At 35.8% G+C, this 19,007-nt stretch overlaps 1 protein-coding gene across 1 annotated transcript in view; it reads right to left on the reverse strand.

Annotated features, from left to right (window-relative positions):
* The window catches only part of LOC107552157 (dedicator of cytokinesis protein 5-like), a 61,028-nt gene that overhangs the window by 23,734 nt on the left and 18,287 nt on the right, over positions 1–19,007 (reverse strand). Inside the window, exons 13-36 of the mRNA XM_016233986.1 lie at positions 18,541–18,578; positions 17,768–17,840; positions 17,267–17,370; positions 15,674–15,854; positions 15,249–15,346; positions 15,077–15,166; positions 13,258–13,358; positions 12,907–13,041; positions 12,183–12,294; positions 11,711–11,770; positions 9,901–9,996; positions 9,535–9,633; positions 9,060–9,230; positions 5,324–5,424; positions 5,153–5,211; positions 4,749–4,903; positions 3,143–3,228; positions 2,175–2,331; positions 1,980–2,020; positions 1,797–1,887; positions 1,708–1,715; positions 839–995; positions 644–684; positions 461–551 (exon numbers count right to left, since the gene is read on the reverse strand). Of these exons, the coding sequence (XP_016089472.1) occupies positions 461–551; positions 644–684; positions 839–995; positions 1,708–1,715; positions 1,797–1,887; positions 1,980–2,020; positions 2,175–2,331; positions 3,143–3,228; positions 4,749–4,903; positions 5,153–5,211; positions 5,324–5,424; positions 9,060–9,230; positions 9,535–9,633; positions 9,901–9,996; positions 11,711–11,770; positions 12,183–12,294; positions 12,907–13,041; positions 13,258–13,358; positions 15,077–15,166; positions 15,249–15,346; positions 15,674–15,854; positions 17,267–17,370; positions 17,768–17,840; positions 18,541–18,578 (2,345 nt within the window). The remainder of the gene's footprint in view (positions 1–460; positions 552–643; positions 685–838; positions 996–1,707; positions 1,716–1,796; positions 1,888–1,979; positions 2,021–2,174; positions 2,332–3,142; positions 3,229–4,748; positions 4,904–5,152; positions 5,212–5,323; positions 5,425–9,059; positions 9,231–9,534; positions 9,634–9,900; positions 9,997–11,710; positions 11,771–12,182; positions 12,295–12,906; positions 13,042–13,257; positions 13,359–15,076; positions 15,167–15,248; positions 15,347–15,673; positions 15,855–17,266; positions 17,371–17,767; positions 17,841–18,540; positions 18,579–19,007) is intronic.

Consider the following 19,007-nt stretch of genomic DNA (forward strand, 5'->3'; position numbering starts at 1 on the left):
GTGAATTGGTGGGTTTTTGTTAAATGTGAGCCAAAATCATCACAATTAAAAGAACCAAAGATTTAAACTACTTCAGTCTGTGTGCATTGAATTTATTTAATACACGAGTTTCACAATTTGAGTTGAATTACTGAAATAAATGAACTTTTCCACGACATTCTAATTTATTGAGATGCACCTGTATAAATGAATTTTGCATCTGATGACCCCTTTAATATCCTAATGATTTTTGCCATAAAAGAAAAATCGATCATTCTGACCCATGCAATGTATTTTTGGCTATTGCTACAAATATACCCATGCTAATTAAGACTGATTTTGTGGTCCAGGTTCACATAAACTATATCTGCATTAAACTGGCCATTGGTCACCCTGCTTCCTAGATGTCACTATCGAAGCGTAGATGTCTCTATCTAACCTTAACCCAAATCTACAGTTAATAATAGCACTATGTCCAAACCTCCAACAGCTCAGCATGGAGCAGCAGGGTGTAAGCAGCTTCTGTGTAGTTCTCACAGTCCAGATGTAGATCCCGTAACTTGTACAAATACCTAATGAAAGATCACAAAACACAGATCCATCCATTAGATTCATCCATGTGCCATCAGCAAGACAAGAAGTTTTAATCATCTAAAACTCTTACCGGATATATATATCCTCCCTCTTCTTTTCTTTGTAAAAGTTCTGTGGATGTGAGAGAGAAGATACAGAGATGGAATTTCATTAAAGTTTCTAAGCAACTTTTATGGCCGATTGGATCCTCGCTGGTCTTTCCAGCAGGTTGAGCACATAATAAGGTATATTTATAAATACTGCAGCTGTGTTTGAGAGTTCTCACCAGGACGTTGACGGTGCAGCTCATGCGGAGCTCAGGGCTCTCATCATGGGTGATGGTGCGGTAAGCCAGCAGGTTCTCCAGCAGACTACTTAAGAGAAAAGCCAACGCCTCACCAGACTGAGACAGATACCGGTGCCGCCGACAGTACTCCAATAGCCTGGACACAACACACACACACACACAGAGTACACAAACTAAGTACAGATAGCCTAATGAAATATTACTCCAGTAAAAGTATTAATAAATACATTTTCATTTTTACTTCAGTTAAAGTACAAAAGCACTTGATTTTTAATGTACTTAAAAAGGACCGATTTCTGAACCATTGTTTAATTTTTTATTCTAGTCGGCACTAGTCTGAATAGTCAGTACTAATAAGTTTAGTGCGGACATTATATGCATTAATCTGCAAATAAGCAAACCTTTTTTTTATTTTTTAACCAAAAGTTATTATATTCTATCAAAACATGAAACTTCAAAATAATAAAATAGCAATTCAAGTTACAGATAATTCAAGTGTGCAAACAAGCAAAATCATCACAATTAAAAGAACCAAAGATTTAAACTACTTCAGTCTGTGTGCATTGAATTTATTTAATACACGAGTTTCACAATTTGAGTTGAATTACTGAAATAAATGAACTTTTCCACGACATTCTAATTTATTGAGATGCACCTGTATAAATGAATTTTGCATCTGATGACCCCTTTAATATCCTAATGATTTTTGCCATAAAAGAAAAATCGATCATTCTGACCCATGCAATGTATTTTTGGCTATTGCTACAAATATACCCATGCTAATTAAGACTGATTTTGTGGTCCAGGTTCACATAAACTATATCTGCATTAAACTGGCCATTGGTCACCCTGCTTCCTAGATGTCACTATCGAAGCGTAGATGTCTCTATCTAACCTTAACCCAAATCTACAGTTAATAATAGCACTATGTCCAAACCTCCAACAGCTCAGCATGGAGCAGCAGGGTGTAAGCAGCTTCTGTGTAGTTCTCACAGTCCAGATGTAGATCCCGTAACTTGTACAAATACCTAATGAAAGATCACAAAACACAGATCCATCCATTAGATTCATCCATGTGCCATCAGCAAGACAAGAAGTTTTAATCATCTAAAACTCTTACCGGATATATATATCCTCCCTCTTCTTTTCTTTGTAAAAGTTCTGTGGATGTGAGAGAGAAGATACAGAGATGGAATTTCATTAAAGTTTCTAAGCAACTTTTATGGCCGATTGGATCCTCGCTGGTCTTTCCAGCAGGTTGAGCACATAATAAGGTATATTTATAAATACTGCAGCTGTGTTTGAGAGTTCTCACCAGGACGTTGACGGTGCAGCTCATGCGGAGCTCAGGGCTCTCATCATGGGTGATGGTGCGGTAAGCCAGCAGGTTCTCCAGCAGACTACTTAAGAGAAAAGCCAACGCCTCACCAGACTGAGACAGATACCGGTGCCGCCGACAGTACTCCAATAGCCTGGACACAACACACACACACACACACAGAGTACACAAACTAAGTACAGATAGCCTAATGAAATATTACTCCAGTAAAAGTATTAATAAATACATTTTCATTTTTACTTCAGTTAAAGTACAAAAGCACTTGATTTTTAATGTACTTAAAAAGGACCGATTTCTGAACCATTGTTTAATTTTTTATTCTAGTCGGCACTAGTCTGAATAGTCAGTACTAATAAGTTTAGTGCGGACATTATATGCATTAATCTGCAAATAAGCAAACCTTTTTTTTATTTTTTAACCAAAAGTTATTATATTCTATCAAAACATGAAACTTCAAAATAATAAAATAGCAATTCAAGTTACAGATAATTCAAGTGTGCAAACAAGTTAGCATGTAGTGTTTTAAAAATGAGGAAAATATATATGTGCAGAGAAAGTATACAAATACAATGTATGGACGTAACATGGGGCAAAAAAGCTATACCATTTTAAGAGGAACGCTATGCAAACATGTTAGTTTGACATTGTTTTAAACAGCTACAGATGCATTGGCTTTAATTTGTGTAAATTTACCTTAAATAGCATATAGACAATAACAAAAACGCAAATATGTCCACATTCAAGCATTTCAATGGGCATAAACAGCTTGCCCCTTTTACAGCAGATTTAGTTTTCATACAGCTGACAGTGATCTTGATATAATTTTCAATAATCAATACTAAAATTAAAAATTAGCAACTTGCTTTTCTAAGTACAAAGCAATAAAAAATATGCATGATATATAAGTGGCAGCACATGGTAAGAGGAGAGAGAAAAAATCTCACGTTTTCTCCAGCAAAATCTTGTATTGTTCATCACCGCGGCCTCCTTCAACTTCCTGATCCAGTTTTGTGATTAGCTCATTCTCAAACTGCAAAGAGCACAAATGCTTCATCAAACTTTCTGACCATCATGCAGAAGCCTACATAGGCAACATCTTAAAGGGTTAGTTCACCCAAAAATGAAAATTCTGTCATTAATTACTCACCCTCGTGTTGTTCCAAACCCGTAAGACCTTCGTTCATCTTCGGAACACAAATTAAGATATTTTTGATGAAATCTGAGGGTTCTCTGACCCTCCCATAGACAGCAAGGTAACTACCATGTTCAAGGTCCAGAAAAGTACCAAGATGATCGTCAAAGTAGTCCGTGTGACATCAGTGGTTCAACTGTAAAGATACGAAGCTACGAGAATACTTTTTTGCGCAAAGAAAACAAAAATAACAACTATATTCCACATTTTCGTCTCTACTTGTGGATGCGCGTTCACGACAGTATCATGATGCGAGCGTGTGGCGGCGCTGACCCAGATCCGGCATAATGATGTCATCACGCCGGATCTGGGTCAGCGCCGGCGCCACCTCACCCTCACGTATATGATACTGTCGTGAACGTGCATCCACAAGTGAAGCAGTAGAGACGAAAGTAGTTACCTTGCTGTCTATGGGAGGATCAGAGAGCCCTCAGATTTCATCAAAAATATCTTAAATTGTGTTCCGAATATGAACGGAGGTCTTACAGGTTTGGAACAACACGAGGGTGAGTAATTAATGACAGAATTTTCATTTTTGGGTGAACTAACCCTTTAACAGACATGGACCCTCATCAGTTAATGGTCACTCATGCTCCCGCACAAATAGTGATTCCAACAGAAACGGGCTTTAACAAGTAGGGGTGTAATGATAAATAGATATGGAACGATGCATAAAAATGTCAAATTGTCATATATAGTACAATTAACTAGTATGCATCTTTATTTATGGTGTCACTTTTAATTATCAGGAAAAACCTCTCAAAAGAGACCACTAGAGGCTTGTTTGACTGTTATAAAAAGCTGAGCATTGAGCTGCCATCATCAAATATTTGATTTGTTAACTTTATTTTTGAATTTTATTTTTTTTATGTTTATTTTTCTGTAAAAATGCTTATTTTGTTGTGGATGTCCTATTGGGGATACTGGATTTGCACATGACTAGTGTCATTGCTTATCTCACTGCACAAGCAAATGATGTGTCACCAAACGACTGATAATCTTGACAACTGAACAGCTTGATTTGTATTTTCATTATTTATTTTTCTATATTATTTATAAAACTGAAGTATACTTTTTGTTGTGTATTTCCCAATTATGATCAAAGATTTGCTATTTTCAGAGAGTTAAATGTTCATGTTATATTTTGGTTGCATTTGTGCGTTGATAAAAATTTTACTGTTGGTATTAAATAGGCACAAATAGCAAAAACTTGTCACAACGCATTCTTAATTTTTGACCAAATCAACCAGCATCATGAGTGTGTCTATGATGCCTAAGCAAGTTGCCTAGTTAGACGACATCTGCAGGTTTTGAAACAGAACTTCTCAAAATGATGCTGGCACAGAAACGGCCCTCACCTTCTGAAAGGTGTGGTTGGTGCTGAAATGGTGTTCACATTGCATCATGTCAAAGAAGATGGGGATGGTGGCTTTCCTCAGCTCAGGCTCAGGCACTAACGTAGCTTCCAGGATCGGTCCCACCATCGCAGGGATGAACTTCATCTTATGTTGGCCTGGAAGTGACATGGCATCACAAAATAGCCCTAATTCCTTCAGAACATCAAAAAAAACTTAAAATATGCACTCTGTCTCAGCCAATAAAGACAAACACTACAGTAGTGATTTTACTCTCTATAAAAAGCCATTTGAACAAAAAGAAAGTCCTTTAGGACATTCTGTAAAAATTCCTCTCTACATTCGTCCACTTTTGTAATTGTGGTCGCTGTCTCTAACAGATAAGAAGCACAGGAAAGAGCTTTTACCAAGATTGTTCCACATATCTCTCAGCTTGAAGCCGATGCTTTTCCGCATGTCTCCGTACCTGTTTGCATTTTTAGAAACTCAATTTAAGATGTCAGCCTTTCAAATTAAAATGAACAAAAACCAACATTTGAACACTAGATCGACAATGTATCCGCAGGTCTCTCACTCACTTGTCGAGAATCTTGTTGCGTTTCTCGAGCGAGAAAGACTCCAGCTGCAAGGACTTATGGGTAAGGAAGGCAACAATCAGGTGAAAATAGTTGTTCCAAAGCTATTAAGGAAAAACAACAGGAAATCATCAGGACAAAACAATTTCCTGAGCACAAAATAGACAAAAATATATAAGAATATGGCAGATTTAAAAAAATTTACAGTCTTTACAGTAATTTCCTGCATTTGATGTTACCATGGTGTTCCAGCAAAGTTTTGGTGTTACCATGGTATTACTTAAATTCATGTGCGCACGCACACACACACACACACACACACACACAAGCATACGCATACAGAAGATGTTAATTTTTAACTGAACTTAGTAATATGCATATGCATAAGTTATATAATCTTATCATATCGAAGTTAGAAATTCAAATATTGTAACAAAATTAATTTTGTAGGGTGCCACAAGTTTGTTAAAATTTCCAAAGGGTGCCGCGACTAAAAAAAGGTTGGGAAACACTGATCTAGACAGAACACACTGAAGTGAGCTTCAGAGACAACTGAATAAATATTTAATGACTATGATGTTTCATTTCTGGTTGAAACCGAACCATAGGTTTACATCTCTGTATCTGCCATACACTTTTATCCAAAGTGACAATTACACATTTATTTACTTCTTTTAAAGGTGTGGTTGATTGCTATTTCACTTTTTTAAATGTTAGTTAGTGTGTAATGTTGCTGTTTGATCCTAAAACAACGAGTTACTTCCCAGGTCCGTTACGTCAAGAACCCAGAATTTTACATAAACCCCGCCTCCGGGGAACACGCTGCAAAGGGGGCGAGGCCATGCTGCGCTGCTTTAGAGAAAAGAAAGAGAAAACTACAGGTGCATGTAAAAATCAATTCATATATGAATCGCGATTCTGTCTTCTAACGATTCTAATGGATTCACAAGTTTCAAAATCTATGTTCTAAAGCAGCGTTCTCATCCTGTTCCTGGCCTCGCCCTGCTCTGTCTCTCTCTCTCTCTCATTCAGATCATCAGCTCAGTGAATACACTTATTTTCACATACTGTAGTTATGAGAAGTGTTATACATGGACGCGCGTGTGGTTGCCGAACTGTATTAAAGCTTTAATCAGAATAAAACCGTATATTAAAAGCTAACAGAAGCAGTAGCATTTACAAATAACAGCATATCTAAAAGTATGAGACAACAACAAACAAAAATCTTAGGCCTACCATTAAAAGCCATGCTTGCACAGGTTCTGCGCGATCCTCTTCAATAATATCCTCTGCGTCTCAATCGGGCTCAAATTGATAAGCAATATAGACGACGTCATTGTTTACAATACAACCGAAGCCGTTTTTAGGATTGGGACGGAAGCACAAGTTCTAATAATTACAGTAAGGCTAGTACAATGAACTTCTTTATCTCAGAAGATCAATTACATTTTTTCTCATGATATGGCTACAGACAACATTCTTTTTTTATCCAACACATAAGTACGGTTCTTTAATAATTGCATTAAAGGGTTAGTTCACCCAAAAACGAAAATTAGGCTGCGTTTTACTCACCCCCGAGGCATCCTAGGTGTATATGACTTTCTTCTTTCAGACGAATCCAGTAGAAGTTATATTAAAAATGGTCTTTGATCTTTCAAGCTGTTTAATGCCACTCAGCGGATGTTGCATGCATCAGTCCAAAAGAACTTAAATAAAAATCGCCCATCCATAAAAAAAGTGTCTCACACGGCTCCGGGGGGTGAACAAAGGTCTTCTGTAGTGAATCGATGTGTGATCTCTCCGCTGCGTTTTCACTTCTGAGCGGCGCATGCGCAAAGCCGACCTCATACGTCATTCCCCCGGAACTGCTTCTGTTTACAACAGTGAGCACAAGCTAAATTCAAGTGATTATTACGTTTTGAATATGGATATTGTTCTTACAAAAACGCATCGATTCGCTACAGAAGGCCTTTGTTCACCCCCCGGATCCTAGGTGTATATGACTTTCCTCTTTCAGACGAATCCAGTCGGAGTTTTATTAAAAATTGTCTTTGATCTTTCAAGCTGTTTAATGCCACTCAGCGGATGTTGCATGCATCAGTCCAAAAGAACTTAAATAAAAATCGCCCATCCATAAAAAAAGTGTCTCACACGGCTCCGGGGGGTGAACAAAGGTCTTCTGTAGTGAATCGATGTGTGATCTCTCCGCTGCGTTTTCACTTCTGAGCGGCGCATGCGCAAAGCCGACCTCATACGTCATTCCCCCGGAACTGCTTCTGTTTACAACAGTGAGCACAAGCTAAATTCAAGTGATTATTACGTTTTGAATATGGATATTGTTCTTACAAAAACGCATCGATTCGCTACAGAAGGCCTTTGTTCACCCCCCGGAGCCGTGAGAGACACTTTTTTTATGGATGGGTGATTTTTATTTAAGTTCTTTTGGACTGAAGCAATGCAACATCCGCTGAGTGGCATTAAACAGCTTGAAAGATCAAAGACCATTTTTAATATAACTCCGACTGGATTCGTCTGAAAGAAGAAAGTCATATACACCTAGGATGCCTCGGGGGGCGAGTAAAACACAGCCTAATTTTCATTTTTGGGTGACCTAACCCTTTAAGGATTATTTTAGTAATTAAAAAAATATATATATATTTGAAAAAAAATTTATTGTAATGTAATGTAATTCCATTTAATTAAAAAAATGCTTGCAAAAGCTGTTTACACTATTTTATTGACTTGTTATGCTTTTGGTCTTTATTTCACATCCAAATAGACCAAAAAGAAGTAACGCATCTCATTCATTTACTTATTATATGGTATTTATTTTCAAATACCTGACAAAACACAAAGTGTATCTTTAACCCACACTGACATACAAACAACCAGTCAGTAACTAACTACACTATTTAAGCCTCACAGTTAGTTGCATGTGTTAGATTCACTATACAGAGAAGATTTATGAGAGTCATTTCACAAATTACACTGGTTGCACTGCATGTTTGGGGTCTGTAAGATTTTTTTTTATGTTTCTGAAAGAGTTGATTTGATTAAAAATACAGTAAAATCAGTAATATTATGAAATATTATCACAATTTGAAATTACTGTTTTCTATGTGAATATATTTGAAAATGTAATTTATTCCTGTGATGCAAAGCTGAATATCCGGCATCATTACTCCAGTCCAGTGTTAGTGTCACATGATCCTTCCAAAAATCATTCTAATATGCTGATTTACTGCTCAAGAAACATTTTATACTTTTATATTATCAATGTAATTAAAACAGATTCATATTTTTGTGGAAACTGTAATATATTTGTTTTCAGGATTCTTTGATTAATAGAAAGGGGGGGAAAAACAGCATTTATGTAAAATAGACATATTTTGTAACATTACAAATTAATTTTACTGTCACTTCTCATAACTTTGATGCATTTTTACTGAACAAACATATACATTTCTCTTACGGACTATAAACTTTTGAATGGTAGAGTAAAAGAACAATTCGAGAGTCATCAGGCAACACTTGCCACCTTCCGGTTGGAAAAATGGTTCTGATTCAGTTGCCTAATATTTGCAGTGCTTTTTGGAGCAACATTGTTAATTACTGCTTTTTAAGGCATTGTGGCTTGGACAATATAGAAGCATGACAGTGTTTCCGGCAATATCATCTCGGTCATGCCTGAAGCGTAATTGTGTACTTGAAACCCCTTTACAGTCCTCGTTAAACTGACCTGCAAGTGGAAGTGAGTGGAGTCCAGGAAGTATTTGTTGAGAACATCCGAGTACTGGTCAATCGCCCGCAGAAAGACTTTCATTTGGTGAAGATTCATGATCATCCAGTCGGGCGGAAACACGTTGCCCATCAGGTTTTTGAACATGATGAAAGTCTCCATTAAAAAGTCCTAAAAAAACAAGGATTCTTGTTGTTAGGAGCATGTATGTGCACGCAGAGGAAAACTACGATTAGATGCAGACTGGCAAATAACATTTGTGTTTCGCACAGATAAGACTGAGCAGGAAAAACAGATGCTAATTTGAAGCTGCGCTTATCTCCGTTCTGACTCACTTCGACAGACAGCAGGGAACAGAGCCACATGCGTCGCATCAGTCAGCTGTGCAAAAGGTGGATTATTTATAACTTAACTCTCAGAGCACGGAAGGCTCTGCGATGATAGATGGGGCCTGCGGAGAGAGCGGGAGACTTACGATAATGTCCTGTCTGGTTTTGAAGGTGCTGATGTATTGTGCGTAATGTGCGTCTTCCATTTGTTTCAGGATAGCGGTCATGCATGCCAGGTAGTGGCCCTGTGTCCAGAGGAAGAGAAGAAATAATCAATAACTTTACATGTGCTGCCCACTCCACTGAGAAAACTCATAGCCATGGGCCTGGGCAAAGAAATAAACAAGTTAAGTTCAGTGGTCCAGACTGTTGTTGTTATGAGTTTCAGCAGGTGTCTGTGGGCTTCGACACTGTGCGGTCGAAACAACAACAGCTTTGACAGGAAGGTAAGCTGATTTAGCACTGCTAAATCTTTCTATAGCACTCTATTTTGTGGTGTGCCGGTGTCTTACTATGAAGGGAGAGTCCAAACTCAGGTTGATGACCGTACGGTTGACCCTCCGCAAGAGACGGTCCACAATTAACTTCACATGACCGGATGTGGGACCCTGAAAGCATAAAAAAGGTGAATGAAATGCATTGAAGGATGCTTGTATGAACCCCGAAAGGACTCTCTCTCATAAACAAACAGTGGTGTAACTTCAAATGACCTTATTTTGGAAATTTGCAACGTAACTGCTCCAGCAAAGAGATGCTCACAAGTCGCAAGAGTTTGACCTGAAATGTCTGCCTGTCTCAATGCATATCAACCGAAATGTCAACCGATCTTGAATGCGCTGTCATATCAACAAGCCAGCGAAATGCATCATGGTTGAAAGATCAGCCTGTCTGTATTCATACAAAAAGTCATTCATGTAGCCAGACATTTCACCAGGAAGTATCTACTGCTCGCCAAGGATGCATTTATTTGCTCAAAAATACAGTAAAAACAGTACGACTGTGTAATATTATTATAATTGAACTGTTTTGTAATATATTTTAAAATGCAATTAATTCCTGTAAAGTCAAAGCTGAATTTTCAGCATCATTACTCCAGCCTTCAGTGTCACATGATCCTTCAGAAATCATTTTAATATGCTGATTTGATGCTCAAGAAACATTTCTAATTATTGTCAATATTGAGTTGTGCTGCTTCATATGTTTGTTGAATAAAAGTATTGATTTAATTGTTCTTGCACATCCATTTTTGTGATTTGCAAAAACTAAAACATCTGGTTTTCTGAGATTTTGTTCTACATGATCTTGTTGACAATACAGCAAAATTTGCTACAGCATTATATAAATGTAAGAATGTGTTGAAAAATGACAAAGCAATCATTAATGTTTTGTGAAGAAAAAAAAAATAACAGTAAATAAATAAACACTAATTAAATATAATGTACTTATTTACTACAGTTAAAAAAGTTTGGGGGCAGTAAGAATTTTTTTAAGAGATATTGATACATTTATTTAGCAAGGATGCATTAAATTGATCAAAACTGAAAAATTTAAATAGATGCTGTTCTTTTTATTAATTTAATTCCATTCAGTTATTTAGTTTTGCCATCACAGGAATAAATGACATTTTAAAGTATATTTAAATAGAAAACAATTATTTGTGTAATAATATTTCACAAAACTACTGTTTCTATTGCATTTGTAATCAATCAAATGCAGCCTTGATGAGCATAAAATACTTTTCCAAGTATTACAAAAATCTTACCGACCACAAAATTTTGCAGCACAATTTTTACATGTACCATATTACAAAAAATATATATTTATAGCAAATATTAAAAATGCATAGATAAATCAATATCTATCATTCTTTTGTAGTGGGGGGCCAATGAAAATGTTCAGAGAGGAAGTCAAAATAACTGAGCCAACAAAAAACAAATCCTGACTGAATAATTTATTGGGAATGTGTAAACACATCTCTGTTTCCCATTGGACTGATAAAGCCTGTACTCCCTGACTCCTGGAAATTGCATAAAGCCAGCCAATTAGTTTGGCTCCTGCAGTTTTGCTCATCAGATGGTCTGAGGCTGAGATAAAGCTCCTCATAACTGGCTGAAGTTGTTAGGGATGCTCAACCTTGAATTTTCAGCATCATTACTCCAGTCTTCACTGTCACATGATCTCTTTCTGAAATTATTCAAATCAACAAGCAATCATTCTAATCAACGATGAATAAAAAAATTCAAAAGAATAGAATTTATTTGACATTTTTTATAACTATCTCAACTGTCACTCACAGCAATGTTCGCTTTACCTGAGCTCCACAGCGTCAAAGACCTTCTGCAAGTCATTGATGATGGCGGGAAGATATTTCAAGATTGCTCCCTAGGAAAAAAGCAGATAAACAGAAGGTTCACTACATACATAGTGAAAACACAAAACAGTAAAATTTTGAAATTTTAAGAAGTAATTTATTGCTGTGGTGTGAAGCTGAATTTTCAGCATCATTACTCCAGTCTTCACTGTCACATGATCTCTTTCTGAAATTATTCAAATCAACAAGCAATCATTCTAATCAACGATGAATAAAAAAATTCAAAAGAATAGAATTTATTTGACATTTTTTATAACTATCTCAACTGTCACTTTTGATCATTTTATTTACATCTTTGCTGAATAAGAGTATTAATTCTTTGAAAATAAATCTTAATCTTCAATGTGTTTTTTACAAATCTCTCTGTTCACCAAAGGTATCCATTAACATTTCTTCTAAACGTCCATGTAAAAAAAAACCTGCCTTTATCTTAACTCCTTCATCCAGAGGTCTGTCCATCAGATTGCTGATAGAAAGAAATAAAGTCCGAATGGAGTCGAGAAACTGCCCACCATCTTCACTTTTCCCATAAAACCTGACAAACAACAAACAGGAAAAAAAAACATTTTCTAAAGAACATTTGAGTGGAAACATCACCACAACGATTGTAGGGTGTTGTGGGTGGATGCCAGGGCGTTAAAAAATTATTTCATATCATTTTTGTCTGTAGCACAAACAGTGTGGGATGAGTATTTATTCAACTCTATAACAAGTATGAGCAATAGTAACAGAGATTATTGCCTTAAAGCACCACTAAGGTCTGTCTGTCTATCTATCTAGACACTGAGCAATAAATATGCAGCATATGGATGCATGTAATCTTATTATGCAATAAACAGGCTGGACTGTAGATAGGTTTACCATATCAAAAATGTCTTTGAACAATGCTCTTAATTTAATTTGCTTTGTTGTGTTTCATATGGAGGTCCAATAGCCCCATGTGTTTGTTCAGATATAGAAGCGAGCGATTTCTAAAGTATCTTTTTTTTTTTGCTGTTGCTTTTTCATTTGCATTGTCAGATGAAGGACAAGTTCAATCAAGCCCCTCCTGAAGGCTATTTCTGAGAGCAAATAGCCTTCTAAAATGTTAGTTCAATCAAGCCCTCCTGAAGGCTATTTCTGAGAGCAAATAAGAGCCGGTACCCACCTCAAATAGAGGATCCGAGACTGCACAATGAAATGAAAAAGATACTTGAAGGCTTTCAAGGCCGCATACAGTCGCTCCGTATGAGCCGAGTCCTCAGCATGGCCCACAAAATAATTCAACACTTTGGTCAACTTCCTGTGAACAGACAAGGCAAACCGAGGCAATTACGGCATGCTTGCAAATCAGTACAGGTCACAACCGAGAATGTCACTGGACAGGTGTATATAGAGAACAAGTGAGAGAAGGAGAGAGTGTTAGTGTGAGATGGCAAGGTGAGAATTAAATGTGGACAAAAATGGCCAAGTTATATTAAAACGCATGAACTGTGACCCAAAAGACAGAAACTCTTACTGGTACGCCAGAGTAGCGCTGAAGTGTTTGCTAATGTAGGTCTCCAAAACAGGGTTGAAATGCTGAAACTTTATGTCGCCAATGAGTGAGATGATGAAAACCTGGACAAATCAAGCAAAAATACAAGGTCTAGCCCTTCATATTATAATCACTTATAAACATCCTAACTTCAAGTTTTGAGACAACATTAAATCTAAATTGATTTCTTTAATAAATGTCTCTCATTTTGAATGATTCATCAGAAGAAAATCTAATTTAATTGTATTTCATCATATTGAACTCTCAGCCTCTGAAAAACTAACTTTCTTTGCTTCTTATGCAACCAAGATCGATTAGACAGAGAAAAGCAATTATTACTAACTTGATTTTTACATTTTCTGACATGATGCACAACCTCAAAGCACAACGTCTCAAGGCTTGTCATTCTCTGTCCCAAATGTAATGCTAAACCAGCGGTTGAAAAAGCGGCTGAAATCAATAAAAATCACCCGAAATAAATAATGGTTTTCATAGACACCAAGCACACATCACATGGCGGAATAATCTGACCTGTATGTCTGTGAGGGGGAAGACATCCCACATGCAGATGGCGATGTGGCGTGTTATGGCATTAAGGTTACTCATACAGATAACTAATGAAAACGCAATGATACGGCAGAGTGCTCTTTATGCAGTTTGTAACTTTAATGTAACTTTTCTGCAATCATTTAGTCCCAAAAAGCAGCGTGATTTGGAGTATCACAATTAGAAAAGATAGAGCAAAGTTTAATACTTGTTCAGATCCCGAACACAAGTAAAAGTGTTGCTCACTCAGAACAATCTGCCCACACTACGACTTTTCATTCGTGGTTACTCGAAAATGATTTTTTAAAGAACAATATTATTCAAATTGCATGACAAATTTTACAGTTAACTAGAAAAATACACAGAAAAATAATTGTCTTTATAACTTTTAATATAATCATTTGTAGTATTATTAATGATGTTAATATGAATATGAATATACCTATTGATATTAACAATAATATTAATAGTATTATTAATATTTTATTACTTTCTGTCACAAGATTTTATTATTATTAGTAGTAGTAGTAGTAGTATTAACTGGTATGAATATTAATATCAATGTGATTGTTGATATGAATATTAATACTAATAGTATCATTAATATTAATATTTAATATTTTACTCTTTAGACAATTGTAATATTTTTATTATTATTAAATATGAACTTAATTGTGATTGTTATTTTTCTTTATTAATAAAAATATATTTCATATTTAGTGTAATTATTATTATGTTAAAATCTCTAAAAAGTAATAGAAAGTAATAAAACAGTATTCATGTTACTATGAGTATTAATATTAATATAAATAACCAATTTCATATTAATATGTATCTAAAAGTAATGAAAAGTACTAAAATATTAGAAAATCTATCTTTTTATAATTATTATGTATTTTTCTATTTAGTAATGAACAAAATCATTGCAAAAAAATCCTTATTCACTAACAAAAAGTCATGGTGTGAAAAGCTTTTTTAGTGAGCAACACTTTCACTGAGACTACGGATCTGAACAAGTATTAAACTTTGTTTTGTAAATTTTTGTAAATGTTCTATTTGTGATACTTAGAAACATTTGACTTTTGGGGACACTGCACGAAAGTGAAAGCTTACCAAAAAAAAATTTTTTTTAATAAGTTCTCTGATATTTCCAGGCTGGAAATTCTCAATTTGTCCATTACTGGAGAAACTCATCATAAGAATAGGTTGGCAACTGGTGGATGTCTAAAGAGAGAGTTAAATAATCAATACTTGCCAAGGCATTGAAAACTAGAGTATCGTAGGTTTCTTCCTCAGAGGTCTCCATCATGATATTAAAGAGAGCGTCCAGTGTGTCCTGCAGGAACTACAGGAACACACAACAAAAAACATTAGATCATAAAGCAGCATTATATAGAAGGCCAAGTGTTGTTTTCTCACAACCTTACTTTAATAATCTCCCCTCCTTCCACTTCCATCAGTTTCTGAAGAATTTCTTCAAGTCTCTCAGTGTTTGATCTCCAGTTGAGAAGCCCCAGAAGGTCAACTGAGTCGGAGGAAATTAAAAAAGTTATAGAAAGCCAACTACCACAAGAACTTTGCTGTCTCATACGGTTACATATGGCTTTTAAAGTGATAGTTTAGGCCGAAATGTTGTTTAAAACCATATGATTTTTCTGAAATTTTCAGAAGCCATGCAACAGCATGAGGAAAAGAGGTAATGTGTGTAAAAACTATCTACTATCTAAGCTCAATATGCAGAGGCATCGGTAAATGTCAGCTTTGCAAAGACATGAGGGTAAATAACAAGAACAGAATTTTTGGGTGAAATATTGTTTTTGGAGAAAATAAAACAAAAGGAAATGGCTCTTACCGTTTTGTGTAAGCTTTGTGGAACAGGTGAGGGTGGCGATCTGGAAGCTGTCTTTGGTGATGGGAATGATGCCGGCATGATGGAAGGATTTTCCCATCTGTCTCTCTTTCTCTTCCACTTCAACATACGAGCCAGGAAGAGTCAAATATGTCTTGGCGTCGTCAGCTTTCTTCACATCCACCTGTAGAAACAGAAGAGGAATTTGTAGTGGCACTGCATATTTGAGACATTGCAGTCCGGTGGAAGAGTAAAGGTCTCTGCACACTGAGTCCAAAATGTTCGCACGTTGAAAAATAAATACGGCCTCACGTTGTGTCAATCACGTTTACGCACTGCCTCCGAAACTTTCGTCTGTCATAAAAAAATTCGGACCAGGCTCGATTTTCTGCGTTTTCGCATCCGTAGCAAGCATTTTGATAGCAAAGAATGACAAAAACGGAAAAAAAAACGGAAAAACGCATATGAAAGTTTCGGCCTCAGTGTGCAAGGACCTTAAGGCTCACAAGAACAGATACTGCTGCTTTAAAGGGAAGTTCAGAAAAGTTTGAAGAGATCTACATGAAGAAGTTACCAATCAAGATGAGTTTTAGAAGCCAAAAATCTTATAGCAAAGAAAGTACACTACTTTATTTTCTTTTTTTTTCAAATTTGACAGAAATTAATACTTTTATTCAGCAAGAATGCATAAAATTAATATAAATGTGACAGTAAAAGACATTCATAATGTTACAAAACATATCAAATAAATGTCCTTCTTTTGAACGTTCTATTCACCAAACAATCCTGAAAAAAATCTATAATGGTTTCCGCAAAAATATGAAGCAGCAAAAAATGTTTTCAGTGTTGATAATAATCAGAAATGTTTCTTGAGCAGTTAATCAGCATATTAGAATGATTTCTGAAGGATCATGTGACACTGGAGACTGGAGTAATGATGCTGAAAATTCAGATTTGTCATCACAGGAATAAACTAAAATTTAAAAATACAAAAAAAAAAACAGTTATTTTAAATTGTAATAATATTTCACAATTGTCTGTTTTACTGTATCAAATAAATCCAGCATTGGATGATTATAAAAAGAAAAAAACTTTTGAAAAGTAGTTTAAAAATCTAAAAGATCAAGGTCCCTTTTTTTTCGATATTCAACTTTAAAGTACTATTCTTCAATTTTTACTAGAGTATGGAGAAAATGCTTCATTTTTAAAACAAATCTGAATCAATTAATAAGCAATATAACCACAAAAAATTATTTGACCAAAAAAAATTACAGAAATGTGAAGCTTTTAATTTTACAAAAACACTTGCATTGATTTTTCTGTTAAAACTTGTACATTATTTGAGCTGTAAAGATGTTCTTGCCACTTTTACATTTTAAGTGTTATGTTTTCATGGCAACAAATTTGTAATCTGGATATAAAACTGGAAATACGTAAATATGTCAAACTGGATATAATGTTGCACAGAAAATGTTATTAGGCAATTATTTGACACTAAATTCATGATAACATGCATAACGCTTTTTATTTTGCAGTAATCGATATTAAGTTGAGTCAATTTGCACTGAACCAAGAACATTCCTTAAAGATGCCCACCTTGTAGACAATGAGTTCATGTTTTCCATCTGGAAGTGTGGTGCCATCTGACTTCATCAGGCGAACAAAAGCCATGCCAAAAGGCTTCTCGGACTTATCTCTTGCTACAGAAATGTAAGCACACAGATACTCAACTTAAAAACAAGCCTGAATATACAATAGCACAGAGGTTCTCAACCTGGGGTCAGCAAAAATGCTAATGGGGTCAAGAGATATCTGTATGAACGCCAGCTTATATATTCTTTATATGTAAAAAAAAATACAATTTCAAGCATAAATTTTTTTTGCCCTATGTTGAACCTACAAACAAAATATGCAGGTTTTCTTGTACATAAAATACCAAGTGAAATGCACACTACAAACGTGACCTGCATGAAAAGGTTGAGAACCCCTGCAGACACACAAAAGAGAACAGATATCACAGTCCTTAGCTTCGAAACAGTTCTAGCTACTTCAGCGCCATCTACTATAAGGTTCTGTGAACGTCTCTATGAGACTCACAATCTTGAGAAGATCTGTGTCTAAAGGTGAGCCTCAGATGACATCGACACACATCCTCAATGGGAATGGCCACCTGATGGACAGAAGAGAATTAATTAATATGAACCCTGATGTAGTTCTTAAGTTCCTTTCACATGAACCATGTCGAGGGCATCAATACACCTCTTAGCACAAGCGTCAGGAGTCACATTGACCTTGACATGAAAAACATTGCCAGAAGTGTGATTTTTCTTGCTAGGCAGCATGAAAGTGGCAGGTGTACGCAGTGAAAATAGCACAATCAAATGGAAGACGGAACATATTTGAGCTTAAAATAAGAAAAAATCCTGGCGACTACTTTAATACATGACAGAAAGAAAAAAAAGAGAACATACTCTCTCTTATGATATGCATTTCACACAGTCATGCGACTTTAGTTGCACAATTAACACCACCCTGCATCATATTTGCTAAATGAAATCCAGAACTTTTTTCTTACTCATTTTAGGGTGACAATTCCAAAAATAGTGACTGTTTTGCTCTATTACAGTATGTCACACTTCCTCACAAAATATGATGCATTTCGTAGAATTTTTGCTTTTATCTCTTAATCAGCAGATTAACTACCACAAATATATAATTTATATATTCCTCAGAGCACTGGCGTAACTTTGCTTTGAAAAGTGGTGGGGACACGGCGCAACTCGTTTTGCTAGTTTTTTATTGAATAACCTAATTTACTTGGGGACTGGGTTTAGAGCTGAACAAACTTAAGTTTTGCTATTCAAAAATACATTGATGTACCGGGGCAGCGCCAGGTGCTGAGGGGGTGCTAGATCATTGACAGAGGGAGCTGGGCAATTCAGGGTTCCAGACTCATTCTTCCCACTGGTCGCTCTTTTGCTATTAACTTTCTCAGTTGGCTGCACGAGCACTTTTTTTTTTTTTTCGCTACAACATGCTGTTAATCAATGCACGCTGATGAACTTTTATCGTAGTTTATAGTTATATGGAAACGAAAGTAGTTATCATTCAACCCGTACTTTTTCATCAGTAGTATTATTTGTGATTTGAATTTTGTCAAAAGTTCCTCTTTTGCCATGTTATAAGCTGGGCTTCGGATGCTTTCACGATCTTGTCAGGTTTTACAATAAAATATAATTGTCTGTTTTGCTTACATCTATACACCTTTCACGTTTTAAGACAAAAAAAAATTGATTCATAATTTTTTATTAAAATGCACAACAACAATAAAACAGTA

The sequence above is a fragment of the Sinocyclocheilus grahami genome, unplaced genomic scaffold (genome assembly GCF_001515645.1).
Source record: "Sinocyclocheilus grahami isolate Dianchi unplaced genomic scaffold, SAMN03320097.WGS_v1.1 scaffold442.1, whole genome shotgun sequence".
NCBI lineage: Eukaryota > Metazoa > Chordata > Actinopteri > Cypriniformes > Cyprinidae > Sinocyclocheilus > Sinocyclocheilus grahami.